Source organism: Tachypleus tridentatus, chromosome 6 (assembly GCF_004210375.1).
Source record: "Tachypleus tridentatus isolate NWPU-2018 chromosome 6, ASM421037v1, whole genome shotgun sequence".
Classification (NCBI taxonomy): domain Eukaryota; kingdom Metazoa; phylum Arthropoda; class Merostomata; order Xiphosura; family Limulidae; genus Tachypleus; species Tachypleus tridentatus.
Genome location: NC_134830.1, coordinates 133,594,185 through 133,610,228, shown reverse-complemented (window position 1 = coordinate 133,610,228; position 16,044 = coordinate 133,594,185). Strand labels below are relative to the sequence as shown.

Below are 16,044 nucleotides of genomic sequence, written 5' to 3'. Positions count from 1 at the left end.
TCTGCGGTTTGTGGAGGAAATTTATTGATGTTGATGAAGTATTGCTTTATTTTGTCTAATTCATCGTTAATTTTATCTGGTGAGCATAGTTTTATGGCTGTGTTTATTTGGTTTCTTAGTATGTTGAGTTTTTGTTTTGTTTCATGTGCTGAGTCCCAAGGAATGTATAGTCCAGTATGGGTGATTTTTCAGTAGATTTCTGTTTTGAATTGTGTGTCGGTTCTTGGAATTTTGAGGTTAAGAAATGATATTTGATTGCTTTCTTCCTGTTTACATGTGAAGTTAATGTTGGGATGTATAGAGTTAATGTGATTGAAAAAATTAAGTATGCGTTCTGTAGATTTGAATCCCACAACTATGTCATCTACATATCTGTACCAGTATAGTGGTGGATGTAATGCTGTGTTAATTGCTTGTGTTTCAACTTGTGTCATAAAAATATTGGCTAAAACTGGTGATACTGGGTTGCCCATGCTTAGGCCATTTGTTTGTATATAGTTTTGGTTGTTGAACATGAAGTTTGTCTTTATCGTGGTGAATTCTATGAGGGTTGCTAATTGGTTACTGGGAATGTCTGTAGTTGGGTTAGGGTCTCGGATATAGAGTTCTGAGACTATCTTGCAGGCTTCAGCGGTTGGAACTTCTGTAAAGAGGGATATAACATCGAAACTGGCCATTAAGGCTTTATGATTAAGTTGATTTAGATTAGATTTGAAATTAAAAGAGTCTTTGATGAATGAGCTGGCTAATGTTACATATTTAGAGAATGCCCATGCTATGTATTTACCAAGATTGTAATTAAACAATTCATATGTGGACATTATTGGTCGTAATGGACAATCTTGTTTATGAGGTTTGGGGATGCCGTATATTTGTGGTGTGCGTAAGTCGGTTTTACGTAGATAGGAATAAAGTGTTTGTGAAATTGTGTTGGCTTTTTTCATTTGTAATAGTAATTTGTTCAGTTGCGTCTCGTGTGTCTTTGTTGGATTTGTGTGTATTGGTTTAAATTTGTTCGTGTCTGATAGAATGTTCTTCATTTTTTGGATTTATTCATTCGTGTTCATTATGACTATAGCGTTACCTTTATCTGCTTTTAGAATTTTTATGTTTTTGTCTTGTTTTAGGTTTTTAATGGAATTAATGTCTCTATTCAAAAACCAGGCACAAAACTGAGGTCTATACTATGTAAAAACTACACTGACAAACACCACACCAACATTATTTATAAAATACAATATGATAACTGCCACGACTTTTATATTGGTGAAACAAGTAGAAAAATGGAAACCAGATTCAAAGAACATAAAAAGCCACCTTCACACGTTTTCGAACACTGCAAGTCAAATAAACACAACCATAGAAAACACTCAAATACTAAATAAAGAAACAAACATAAACAAATGCAAAATTAAAGAAGCCTTACTTATACAACAACTTAAACCCAAAATAAACCAATATAAAGGAACGCCTTTATACCTATATTAATATAATAAAATAAATAAACTTATTTAGTCAAAAATCTAACACCGCCCTCTACATTCCGACACTCAGTTACACAACCCCATTCAAACATGTGATCAGCTTCCGGTCAGTTACCTCTTTCTTTGTGAACCTGACGATGACCGAAGAAGGTCGAAACGTTGTTCGCTCTTCTATGTAAAATATTTTCTCAACTCCAACGAGCCGTTTTTGCACATATATTTAGGACACTTAATATTCAGTTGATGGACACAGCACGGATATCCCACTCTGTAGCTTTGTCTTTAACTACAAATCAACAAACAACTCCAGTAACACTCATGAGGTCATCTCAAAGGTTAAAGTTTAATTAATATTATATTTTAATTTCACCAAAATAATCCCAGTTCTGAACTTTATTAACATATTACATCTTTAGTTGCTTTTTTATTACCCGTTAATATTATGTCACGTTCGGTTTAATTATGTATTAAAAAATCAATTTATTTCTGCCTTCGTTTGCTACAGATTTGAAAATCTTGAAATTTAGTTTTACATTTACTGTCTATAATTTTGAAAATTAAAAATAGATATAAACTTCCTGTGTCAAACTTTATTTAATGTTCAAATATGTGTATTTGTAAACATAGACTGATATGAAATTCTGTGTAATAGTGTTTTGCGCTTATAAAGTATCTTTTCTTTTATCCTTGGCCCGGCATGGCCAAGCGTGTCAAGGAGTGGAACTCGTAATCTGAGGATCACGGGTTTGCATCCCCGTCGCGCGAAACATGCTCGCCCTTTCAGTCGTGGTGGCGTTATAATATCACGGTCAATCCCATTGTTCGTTGGTAAAAGAGTAGCCCAAGAGTTGGCGGTGGGTGGTGATGACTAGCTGCCTTCCCTCTAGTCTTACACTGCTAAAGTAGGGACGGCTAGCACAGATAGCCCTCGAGTAGCTTTGTGCGAAATTCAAAAACAAACAAACAAACTTTTATCCTTCATACCAATCTGCCTGACGTTCATATCAAGTCAAAAATATCCTTGTTTATTAGGTAATGAAGTAAAAAAACTATTATCTAACCACTTAAGTCGTTAACTTGTCCAAACTTATACATCAGGGAGTCTAGCAAGTCATGTAAGTCATGGTTTCATAAACTGTTACGAGAAGGCAGTATCAGAAGGAGTAATTCGTGATGACGAGAAACCCACTTGAAGTAAAAATGTGTCTCAGGACAGCTGGTATAGGTATTAACACTTTACTAATAAAGCAGAAAACAATGTTTCGACCTTCTTTGGTTATCTTCAGGTAAACAAAGATACAATATTAGTTGGAGTTGTATTACTAGGATCGTTTTGATAGAGGGCGTGTCAGCAAAAAGCCTCTCAAAGACCCAAACCACACTTTTCTCTCACAGTTCACAGGTGACTTTGAAAGCTGGAAGAGTGCCGACAAACCAATAACAACAACAAACAACCATTACTAAACAATGTAGAATTTGCACTGCAGTAGTGGAGAATTACAATAAATACGTACAAAATACAAGCCATATTATTTACAAAATCGTAAGAAAGGAAATCAAATTAATATTACAGTTATATCTAGACGTGATTCTTACAGGTAACAATATCAGCAAAATTCTTAAGGATTACTTTGACTCAAAATTAAACTGGATACCACACATTAATAGCTAATACCTAAGGAATTTGAATGATAAAACAAGAAGTTTCAATAGACAACATATTAAAACTTTACAGAACATACATAAAACCAGCCGTAGAATATGTTTGTATAACATGGATAAATGTGTCAAAAACACACATCAACAAACTACAGCAAATACAACATTGTATTTTAACTAAAGCATATGCAGTTCCACGATCAACAAACTAAATATTTCTTCACAACTATTCAAACATGCCAATTCTATTAAACAGACCCCTGAATAACTTGCTTCAATATTATAAAAAAAAATATATTAATACAAATGAACTGGTAAGCAAACTAGAGAGTTACATAATACATGATAAACCTAGCCCTAAGTACCTTTCCACTCTGAACGTCACAAATACAAAACTTAAAATTCCATATAGTGTTAGGCTAACAGAGTCATAGATACAAACGTAGCTCTGTTTTAAAAGTTTTATGTGAAAAAATAGGATTATGCGTTTGTATGTATATGACTGCTAGATAGATTATAAAAAAGAGAAACTATAAAAATATATGAATTAATATTACTCCATGAATAGGTTATGTTAATTAAAACTGCAGACAATGGGCAAAATTTAATGTACTGTAAGTAAAACAACAACAAAGTAACAATGCTAATTTATTACCCAGGATTTAGTGGTAGTGCAGATAAAATAACCGTTCCAGAGAGGGAGGAGGAGGTCTACGTTATACCTGTCCCTCCATAGTCCAAAACATGGACCGAATCCAGATAAAGAAGAAGAATTTGATAGTGGATGTATAGTTCTATGAAGTGACACCAGAGGATAGATAGTGTGTTTTCTACGTTTTCCTGAAAGGACTGTTTCGTGTCGCCCGATACATAACATGTCACAAACTGTAATGTATTAAACTGTTGTGTTGTTGTTGTTAAGTTGAAAACTACCCAAACATATATCTACACTCTCCTCACCGAAAGTAATGAAACCAAATTTGTAGAGTTCTTAGCCCTTTGTCTTATCGCTGAGCCAAGTAATGCAGTACAGTTGTATTCACCTGTTTCTAGACGATCGTATATGAAAGTATCTATTCATTCATTTAATGTTCTCAGATTTATATGGCATGAATATATAACTAGAGCTTGACGGTCAAGTCTTTGTACATAAAGTCAGCATGTTACACATATTGGTCAATTGCTTTTGCAATGTTTAGGAAGATTAAGTAACAAACATTATCTGCTTCTGCAATGTGATACAAAAAGTGATTTTGACTTTGTAAGCACATTTACCCTTTATTAATATTTTTATGTTTTATGAAGCTTGAATTAATATGTATATTTGTTATTTTTGTGTAGGAATTAAACTCACTATCCATTAGTTCTAATGAAATGGAGAAGCTGGAGAGACAGACTGTTTACAGTTTAGATTTCACTACATTCACTCTCAGCTATTAACATATAAGTAAACTTACAAGCTAAAGAAGGACACAATAACAAGTTATTTGATTATGTAGGGTGAAGAAGGGGGAAATCTTTTCATATAATTAAATTCTTTTTACATGTTTACAGATTATTTTATAATAGACATTTTGGGGGGTATATATCAAGGGTAAAGTGTTCTCGTTCTAATGAAGATCAGTCTGGCCATTTTTCTGTTATTTGTTCTTTTCATAGACACGATCAAAAGTACGTAGAAAGGTTCATTTGGTTTAAGTTTGTTTTGCTCGAATTGGGATAAAGGATTTGCATAATTAAATGATCATCATTGTTCTACCTATTGTATTGTACATTATTCTAACATTTCTACAGAAGGTCAATATCTATAGATTTCAACAGGTTTTTCAAATCGGTAGGCTGTTATAACAGGTAAAAATTATAGATAAAACTCCAACTCTATCATTTCAGGTGTTATCAATACAGTTATTATTTCAAAGTCTTGAAAACAAACAATAAAACAACGTTTTTCCAGAGAATTATTGGTGTGGAGAGATTAAGTATGAAGGCTGTAAAATGTACATTCATAGAACCAAATCATTTGTATTTTCTTCAGTTTAGGGATGTTACAGATATTTCACAAAAATATGGTTTTGACACTAATAAAGGAAGATATGAAATTTATTACTAAGTGGTCCATGATTATGACGGTAAGAAAACAATTTTCAAATGTTATAAAGCTTGTTTGTTTGACGTTAAACATAAAACTACACTAAGCCAAGTATCATTGTCAGTGGAGATAAAATACTTCAAGTTCGGGAATGTCATAAACAACCTCCGTTTTATTCCTGTAGCTTTAGCTGTGTTCTGTCCTACTAAAATTATAGAAGGAATATTTCACATATTTGTTACACGAAGAACCATAGATAATTGCCAGGGACACGTACCAAACATCAGACTTTATTCATAAGACACCATGACAACAGTACTTCGAAAGAAATTTCTGGAATGGCATCGATAGTAACGGAAGGAAAGTTACATCTTTGTTTTACAGAAACAGATGTACAGGAAATATTTTGATATCTAACATCAAATGTTATGATATTTTGTTATTGAGTTTTTATACATTTTTAAAACATACGTACATAACCAACCGATAACTGAAAGTTTTTACTCACATATGCCGTTCTGATATCGACATATTCCGATAGTACTTTATATAATTCAAGGACAAGATGTTTTTCAACGTATGATAATTCCCTCTTATATCCACCAACATTGTTTTCACGTGTACGGTTATATATACGAGTAACTCTAGCCCTTCATTATACACCGCTCGTAGATTTTACGGATGAACTTGATGAAGATCGCATCTCATCGTGGGTCGATGGTGGACTGAGAAACTGCGCATACCAAAGTATTGAATAGAAAAACCTAAACTTTTCATCAGTGAAGTATATGGTCCTGAATATGTTTGATATTGAACAACAATCTACAAATTCATCCCTTAAACAGCAGCCATCATCAACTGATCTTGCTTCCTAGAACATTCCCACTGTTTAAGGGTTAAATATAAAATTTAAATTAAGGGTTACATTGAAACTTTAAGACACTCCTAATAATCATTCGAGAATAAAACTATATCTGTTGTCTAATTTACATCAAATGTCATATCCTTCAAGTCTATAACACGCCACCTTATGATTACTATATGACAGCATCTTTTAAAAGTAAAATGAGGCTTGCGAGCTGAAAGGGGTGCATAAACAGGACCTAAAATCGTTCAAATATAAAATGTTCTTTATCTGTTTTACAGGTCCAACAGGATCTGTACAAGGTGATACTAATTTTTCCTAGTTACTGAATTACAATTAAAGGTCCTTTTCAGGACCATTGAATCTTTAAAAAATGATGTTACGATTGCACATTTAATGTTTTATATCTGTGGTCGACTTAGTTTTCAAGTTAAATTAGTGTACGTATATGAATCGTGATATATTCAATTTTTAACATGAAAAGAAATACAGTATTTATTCTAATATATCAAACAAGGTAGATGTGTGAGCTATCTAATTTCTATAAGCATTTAACTTTCGTTGAAAGTAAAGGCAGAGGAGCTGTATAGTAACGCTATTAATAAAAATGATGACAAATCTGCCAAGATATTCATTGAAATTAATAAAGATGACATTCTTGATTATAACCACAATTTGAATATTATGCCATAATTTTCTATGGTTTACCTAATATTTGTAAAGAAGAAGTTTTATTACGACCTATTGTTTTCGACAATTGAGTTTTCAGCCATACTTTACTAGGCTGTAGTTGAATTTTTAAAATGTTCACTATCATTGAATTTATATAAATAAATGTCAGTATGTGTGTATGTGTCTGTTTCTTATACGTCTCCACGTTTCTTGTTCAATTAACACAATATTTAACACAGTGATGTAGCTCTATTTGTTATTCGTCTACAAACCATTAACTAGACAATCAGACCAACGTCTTGCAATTCCATCTTTCACAAATGCTAATAGTTATCTTTAGTGTTTTAGGACAATGTTTTCTGTGTATTATTATTCTCTGTTCTTAGTTGTATCATTTAATTACATAAACACATTATTGATTGTATCAATACCTTTAGTACATCAAAAAGTGAGCTTAAGTTTTATGACAGTTGACAGCAAAAAAGAGAAGACCCAGGCGAATATCATATTCTTTGTTTTTCATGTTTTATTTATTATTTATATCACTGAGTAAAATGTAAAAAATAGTAACTTATGAGATAAGGTAAAGTAATTATTTTTAATATGGTATGCTTGTATGCAGCTCATGGGTTATTTAATTTTTGGGTTTTGGTTCCAGTTTCGGATCTCTTGTGAAAACAATCTTGTGAGGGATGTCAACGTGTTTAATTTGATTATTCTTTTTAGGTTTCTGTACAATAAGATTATGTTCGCTTTGGCAACGTTTCAATTGACACGTGGGTGTTAATTTTGAAGCTCTACCAATAACAAATTTGTTTCGATTTTCAGTATTTTCAATAACAATAAAAACGTTTCTCTGATGATGTTCTGGTTTACTGCTAAGTCTCACAGTAATAATTTTATCAACATTGTAGACAAGTCCAGTAGAGGGAGGCCTGATGTTGTTTGACACCTCCCTCTGGATACAATCATCGTCTTTTACTTCTTTTAAAGCTGGTGTTTTTGCCTGAAGATGTAAATCTTAATTAGTGAGTCAACACTCAACAATCGAAAAAAATGTTTTAATAACAATAATCAGTTAATAAACATTTTAAAATATATAATTTATTCTTTATGTAGCAATAATTTTACTATAATATGAGTAAAACCAAATAAGTGTTTATATGAAAATTGTAAATTATGAAATTGGTTTAAGATATCTGATAAACGTTTTCTCGAAACTACGAAATATAATATATCTCAAGCATTGTCCCAAATAGTGAGGAAGGTAATATAGAGCAGACAATAGCTTAAATAATGTTTTATATTTATGTTTTGTACGTTCACAAATACTAACTTGCTAAAACAAGATAAAACTACTATTATAAGTAAATGTTAGTTGTTCTCCTCATTTCATTGTTATATAAATTAAACATGAAAAGTTATGTAATCTGAACTACAAATGACTATAAAGAGAAAGAGTTTTCAAACTGTCTTATCATAGTTGTAACACTGTAGTAAATCAGGGAGTTTATAGTGCTTCAAAATATTCAATAATCGTAGTAAAGTCCAAAAGAAGACAATTGGATATTTCACTAAATGTCTGTCAGACCAATGAAATTTGGCTGACTATAAAAAACAAACACTGTTGTTAAATGTATCAAGGTGTTATTAACAAGATATGGTGGAATCACTTGTAACAAAATGGTACAAATACACTGGTACTGGACTAAGAATAATAAAATCCACATTTTAATTAAGTTACCGTGATCTAATGATTCGCAGCAATTATGTGATAACTGTTAAAAACAGAATCAGGTGTTCGTAGTTACAACAGAACGTCATTTCAGTGTATGTACAATTATAAAACTCAAAAAGTTTGACAATATTAACAACAAAAGGTATATTATAGTTATAGTAAGACACAACTCACTTTAATATCAGTAGTGGAAGTATGTGTGGTAATGAAAAATCACGAACGGACACTCTGACCTTTATGTTTTTCAGATGTCATTAATGCTATACATAACAGCAATTGAAGTACCTTTTACACTATCATATATGTTTACGTTTGGTTCTGGCTTTAGCTAAATGGATGATAATTGTCTTCCCACATGTAATAATATTGAAGAAGAGGTAATTGACCAGTTTAACTAGGGTACAGACTTATCAGACCTCAATAGTATCGAACATGTATAGATCTCTTTTGGAAGAAGAATTACATGTATTCAAATGACTCTGAATGCATGTGTTTCTGTAGTTGTGGATGTCTTAACAACACTTATTGTAAGCATGCAACATCGATATGATATTGATCACACAGTTTTACATAGTATACATTACATTAAAGTGAAATGTTTTTAACTACACCAAATATTAATCATAAACGTAATATGAATGAGAAATTAATTCAATTTTGAACCAGATACAGATATTCACAGAAATTAAATATGAGAATGGTTGTAATTATTTTATAACAGTAATTTTGCATTAACATTAATAATGTATTATTAATTCCATTATATTTTAGTTGCTTCTTGCAATATATATACAGGTAAACATCGATATAAAACGCATCGATAAAGCGCGATAATCAGTTTGGCGCGATGGGGTCTTAGGCCCCAAATTTTTTGGGGTTTCTACAGAGGCCGCCGCTTAATATTACCACTGCTTAATGTAATCAGCCGGTTAATGTGATCAAAAATCAAAAAACCAAATCCACTTCAATCTTTTTTGTATGGTTTTCACGCCGCATATTGTGATCAAACCCCGGCCTGCATGTAATAATTCCTGGCGCTGTCAACTGCAGTAAAGTACATAATCTGCCAGTCATAGGATAGCTCTCAGTGCGTAGGCAAGAATTATCAAAACTTTATTTTCATTAAAACCACAAGTCATCCTTGATCGACCGATGGATGACGAAGGATGAGTCATATACACTCATACACCAGTGACAGTGGCATGAAGTGCTGCAAACGATAGCGTCAATGTTGAAACCATATAAATTTCTAAGAAACAGCTCGCTCCCCAGAAGCTTTCAGACGAAATAGTTTCTTGGAAATCTGTGACGTCAGCTATTCCCTTTTATTCTAATATCGCCGAATAACTGAAAGGTCTTGTAACACCAGCTCGTAGGCAGAATTTCGTCGACCGAATCAATTTTGTCGTGAGTGAATGGGACAGTGACCATCCGGTGGCGACAGACTGCGATTTTCATATTTTTTCAACATACAGCGTATTTATACCCATGGAGAAGAGAGGCACCAAAAGGAATGCTTACACAGTACAAGAGAAGATACAGATTGTGCAGCGAATCCGGAACGGGGAAGCAAGGACCAAGATTATGAAAGAAATAGGAGTTCCAGAGTCTACACTTCGAGGTTGGCTGAAGAATGAAGATCAACTGAGAGAATTCTGCAACCAGGTAGACAGAATGACAGGACTACAGAGGAAGAAAGCCAAGACAGCAGCAGACCCAGCAGTGGACATGGAAGTTTATGATTGGTTTGTGAGACCAGAACCAATAGAAGAAAAAGATGACATTTTCCATGGATTTACAGCAGAAGAAGTAGCAGAGGCAGAAAGGAAGTTTGTAGACTACCAGGATGGACTCCCCTTGACAACCCTTGTGAAGTAGTGGGCCGAGATTGACGAAGTAGCACCAGTTACCCAGCCACCCCTCACAGATGAAGAGATCCAGAAAGCAATAGAGAACCCAGCGGCAGCACCCACAGATTTTACCACTCCAGATGATGAAGAAGAAAAAGATGACCCCATTCCAGAAGAACTCAGGAATTGCATCACCTCAACTCAGGCAGTACAGTACACAGAACAACTTCTATATTGGGCAGAACACCACAATCTAGGAATTTGCAAGATACTACAGATCCAGGACCTAATGAGAACTGCGAAGAGGATGCGGAACCAAGGAGGAAGACAACAGACACTTTTGGAGGCTTTTGAAAGAAAGAAGACTACTGAGTAACTATAAATTTGTGCATTTCAACTTGTTTTATGTGCTTACTATATTTTATTGTTATTAAATTTTTTGAAAAATCCGTTTTTTGTTTCAGTACTGAATTCGTATTTTAAACTTTGCCATGACATTTTTTTATCTGGTAATTATTTGACTTCAGTTTGTACTTAGATTTTAATAATTAGTAAATAAATTATCAAAATTAATTACTATATGTATTAACTTTTAAAATTGAACTAATTTTAATCAGCGTCTAATCGTAAAAACGATCACATGATTGCTCTGACGGAACTACTTTTAGAATATCAGCCCCCATCAAAGTAATGAATTCGATAAATTTCTTTAGAATTCTGCTTTTTACATTTAATTTCAGTCTTAAAATTGAGTTTAATAAATAAAAAAAAATAAAAAATGCTATATCATTGGTGTAAGTAGTTTTGTTTGTTTTTCTTTATTTCACTACAAAACGCGTAAATTTTGCATTATCGCTCACCCCGAGGGTCAAAAAAATATATAATCAAATCGTTATAAGGCGCAATCAGATACAACGCGGTCGAATTTTTTTGGACCCCAACTAGCACCTTATATCGATGTTTGACTGTATATATGTAGGTATAAATAAACTTATACGAAGTGAAAGTTTAATATTAAGAGTACATCCTTGTTATTAATGGTTATATACTTATGCTGTATAATACTGAGTACTATAAAGTAAAAGAACTTTAAACGTATACGAACCGTTGTCAGTGAATCAGATTTTAATATCTCTTCAGGTTTGTCATCATTCACGATTGTCCTAACGCATTTCTTTAATTTAGTTTTCTCAGAACCTGAAGCAGGCTTGCTCAGGTTTTCTGTTTTCTTTTCTACTGAGTGATTTTCATTTATTGTCTGCAAGATGGTTGGTTCTGTTTGATTTTCCTTTAACACCATATTAGTTTCTCTTTTATTAAACTTATTTGTCGAGACCTTCTCACACTCAGGGATCATTGAAACAGCTTCCAAAATATCTAATTCACTGGGGGTGATTTTTTCAGTTACAAGCTCCTGGTCTTCTATCTTTGTATAGGCAAAAACACCACAAGACCCGAGGACGCGGTTTTTCAGGCCATTCCATTTGCCCCGGGCTTTTTCATTCACGTTGCAGAAGCAACAAAGAACGCTAAACAATAATAAAATAATAATAAATAAAAAATAAATGAAAAATAAAAACGCGATTTATTTCTTTCAGTTTTCTATATAAACAATACTATTAAAGATTAACTCTAAATAGTTGTCTTTTTTGTTGGTGTTTTCGTAAGCAAACAGATCTACAAAAACACTTGATTAATTACCATATAGAAGTTTCGTAAGAAGTGTTAACTATAATTGAAAAGTTATTTTGACCTCATTTGTAGGGTTAATTAAACATATTCAGCTTTACAAGGTTCACATTGGTGTTTTCACAAATTAACTACCAAAGGGGCACTGAACACACTTGACATTTTCAAATATCCAACCCTACTATTCAATTAAAAGATAATTGGGTGTTGAGGTCATATGTTCTCTTACCCCTGTTCCACATAATTTAATTATCAAGAACTGGAAGATAACATGTAACTTACCACAAAGCAATAAGACAAATCGAAATTAGTGTCAGCTCTTTCATCCACCAAGGATATCTTACAACTGTAGGTTTGGAAGCCCAGGGGAAAGTAACCTTGAGAACCACTTCAGTTGGATCTTAAGAGAGAGAGTTTTTTACACATTGTATCGATTACATAAAACAAAAAGAAAACTTCAAATGTAACTTAATAATAAAGTGTATAATTCTTTAAACTAAAAATAAACTTGATTTAACATATTAAAATTTTAATTAAATAAATATGATATTTCTTACATTTATAATATATTTTCATATTAAACATTGATAACAACCTTTACAATTTGACAACTGTAAAAATATATTTTTTCTTTACACTTTAAACAGATAATTAACAAAGAAAAATGACGCTTGTTATATTATTTGAGGTCCTTACTAGTAGACAAGTAGTACAGTTATGTAATAACAACAACTATATAGTTATATAACATAAAATCAGTCAGGTTTTCCAACATAATAGACAATACAACAACAAACCTACTAACTTTCCATTCCAAACACACGTGATCAGACTATATAAGAAAAATCTCGACATTTTCTTTACGATAATTGACATATTATACAACTCAGTATAACACAGTGAGTTAAATCAACTACGATTCACTTAAATTGTAAGAATATATAACACAAATTAAACAAACTGTCTTTCCATTGACTACTTAATAAAGCCAGTTTGTTTAATCACTATTCACTTACTGTATTAAGTTTTATAATTAGCTTCTTCTCTTATTATGATACATTATTCTTTTATGCTATCGAATCGTATCCACTGAATGGTAGTTTCTGCGTTTTTATAACACTTTCTAATTTTACAAATTTCTCTTTACTGTTTTCCCAGATAAACAACTACCATTTTGACCACAAACACTGTAATCGTTTTACAAATGTCTCTTTACTGTAAATTTCCCAGATAAAGAACGATACCATTTTGACCACAAACACTGAACGTCGTACGTCACTGCTCATGAAGTTTTTTCGCTTACTTGGTAACAATTCTTTCCAATAGTTTTATTCAGAACTTATGAGACGGTGCTTACGTTTTGATAATCCAATGTTATTATTACCTTATATTAAAACATTTGTTTTGTATTTTGACAAATTACTTTATTTTATCACAAAAACGACATTATGTACATAAAATAAACATAGATTTAAGTTATGTTTTGTGACACACACTGTTTTAGTTAAATATCTTTAGTAATAATGTGACACCGTTATGTTTGTTTGTTTTTCAATTTCACGGATAGCTGAACGAGGACATTCAGTGTTAGCCGTTCATAATTTTGAAATGATATACTGGAGGTAAGACAGCTATTCAATACTATTTGTCATAAATGTTTGAGCTCATCTTTAAAAACAAGTAGAAGGATTTCCCAGTAAAAGCAAAGCTTCTTAATGCATTGAAAACCATGAAAGTTATGAAGAAGTATCGTATTATAACAATCTGTTTGAACAAAAATAAACATCTTTAAAATGTTAAGGAAACAATAAAAGAAAACTTTAAAACCCTTTTGTTCCATTATTTCTACAAAGATCTTCATTATCAGCTCCTTCTTCATCAGGACAAGCTACACAGGCGTCTGCAGCAAAAAATGTCATGTAAGTCCCTCCTGGACACGGCAGGCAGTGAGTTTGGAATCCATTGTCATAGTGACCAGGAGGACATGGATCTAAAAGCGTTACAAGTATAGCTAAACATTTATTTACCCAGTGTTAAAAACTACGTCTTTAGTAGCTAAAATTCATTTATTTTCATCAAGTGTTAATTTTTATTGTTCATAACAACACCTGTTAACATCTTGATCCTCGAGTACAGTTGAGGTTCTCGGCTGGAACATACACTGGAGAAAACAACAGTTAATATTTTTATTAGCACGTTTTGTGTCACCGTTGGAATTTTTTCACAATGAGCACGACGCACTAGTTATAATATTAATTATGACTCACTCTGTAAAATAACAACATAAATGTTACTTTTCGTGAGAAAAATAAAACGTGTCGTCCTTCAAAACAGTAGACTTTTGTTTCTTTATGTACTTCCTGATTAAGTTAACAAATGAAACTAATCACATAAACTTGGAAATTTATGAAATTACACACGATCTTTTTTTTTTTATTGGTACATTTGATTTCTGTTGGTGTTTCCTTTGTAAAATTCTTATTTGTCACAGTTAAACGTGAAACTATTGTTACTGTTTATGTTAATATCAGTTATGAAAATACAGATTCTTTTGGGAATATTACGTTGGTAAAATGTATCAGTATATGATTTTGAGGTGTCTTGAAAATAACAAAATATCAAATAATATCCTTATAATGCAGAAAATGCATTCCGAGAAATTTTCATTTGAAGTTAATATAAAAGCAAATACTTAATTTTTTGTGGTTAATCAAGATAAATAATATTGCAAATTTCACTGTAAATTTAAAGTGGATTTGTATCTTACGATTTGTATCTTTACAGTTCATAAGATTTTGCTTCAACATTCACAAGTTGAGTTCATTATGTAAAATAACTTTGGAGCCTCATCACTTCTCTCTTCAGGTTTACCATAATCCATCTAGTCTCTGATCACATAGAAATCTATAATTCCTACATCAGTGACGTGACTGGTATGTCTGGGTGTACAATAACATGCATATCTATCTAATTACTCAGCGGTTTTTGTCTCTGCCACGCCCCTCGCTAGTACAGCGGTATGTCTACGGATTTACAACGTTAAAATCAGGGGTAAATCGATTCCCTCGGTGGGCTGAGCAGATAGCCATTTGTGGCTTTGCTATACGGGAAAAAAAAAACAAAAAAAATCTCTGACATTTGTGTTCGTACGACTTGTTGTAGGTCTTTTTCCGAATTGTTCTGGCGAACCAAAATTATTTTTCGATGCTCTTACGTACAATAAATATTTTTGCTTCGAAAAATTAAAATTCTCATTTGAATATATTTTCATGATTTGGGCATATAAAGATCTACATTGAAAGGTCTGTTACAAACCTTTCCCAAAAGCAACCAATTTTCGGTTACATCACACCATTTACGAAATGTTAAGCTATGTCATTAAGTTGTTCTGATAAATTCTGTTCTGCTGTGACTTTATATCAGATTGAGTCACATTATATGCCAGGTTGCATATTCAAAACTGTTTTGGTATGGCTTACTAATCCCTATAAACTGTAAAGTATTATTGCTATGAACATCAGTGGCAGCCTCTGACTAATACTGTATGTTTATTACAGGAGTACCGATAAGATTACGCGTTCGTCTTCATCACTGCCCTGAAATAACTCTTTTCAGGGCATCTTTAGCATCAACTAATGGAATGTGATGCATCTTCCAAGAGTATATTATGGCTGTCAATATCAACATCTGCACCTTGGAGTTGGGCAATATCACCCATTACTGGAGACCTGATTAGATGGATCAGTATATGGACGAACAAAGAGTGTAGTATTGAGGGTAACATTTATAGTAGTTATATGTCGATATGTTTACCAATACTTATTCATACCACACTCCAACATCGACACTTCCTCTCATTAAAATTAAGAAAAACTGATTTCATGTTATCTCTAAAGTAATAATTCCTTGTAAGTACTTTTAACATTTTTGTAATAATCTATTTCATGCATTTATATTTCTGAGGAACTCACTTGAAGCTAATAAATTTTGCAGACATT

The 16,044-nt window shown here is 32.4% G+C and overlaps 1 protein-coding gene across 1 annotated transcript; it reads right to left on the bottom strand.

Moving 5' to 3' along the window:
• Positions 1-10,849: 10,849 nt before the first annotated feature.
• Positions 10,850-15,764, bottom strand: LOC143251737 (uncharacterized). Its single transcript, XM_076502981.1, has 4 exons — positions 15,740-15,764; positions 13,896-14,036; positions 12,329-12,446; positions 10,850-11,886 (listed from the first exon to the last, which is right to left on the bottom strand). Exons 1-4 carry the CDS (start codon positions 15,762-15,764, stop codon positions 11,349-11,351), a joined length of 822 nt encoding a protein of 273 aa, XP_076359096.1. The 3' UTR covers positions 10,850-11,348.
• Positions 15,765-16,044: the final 280 nt, after the last annotated feature.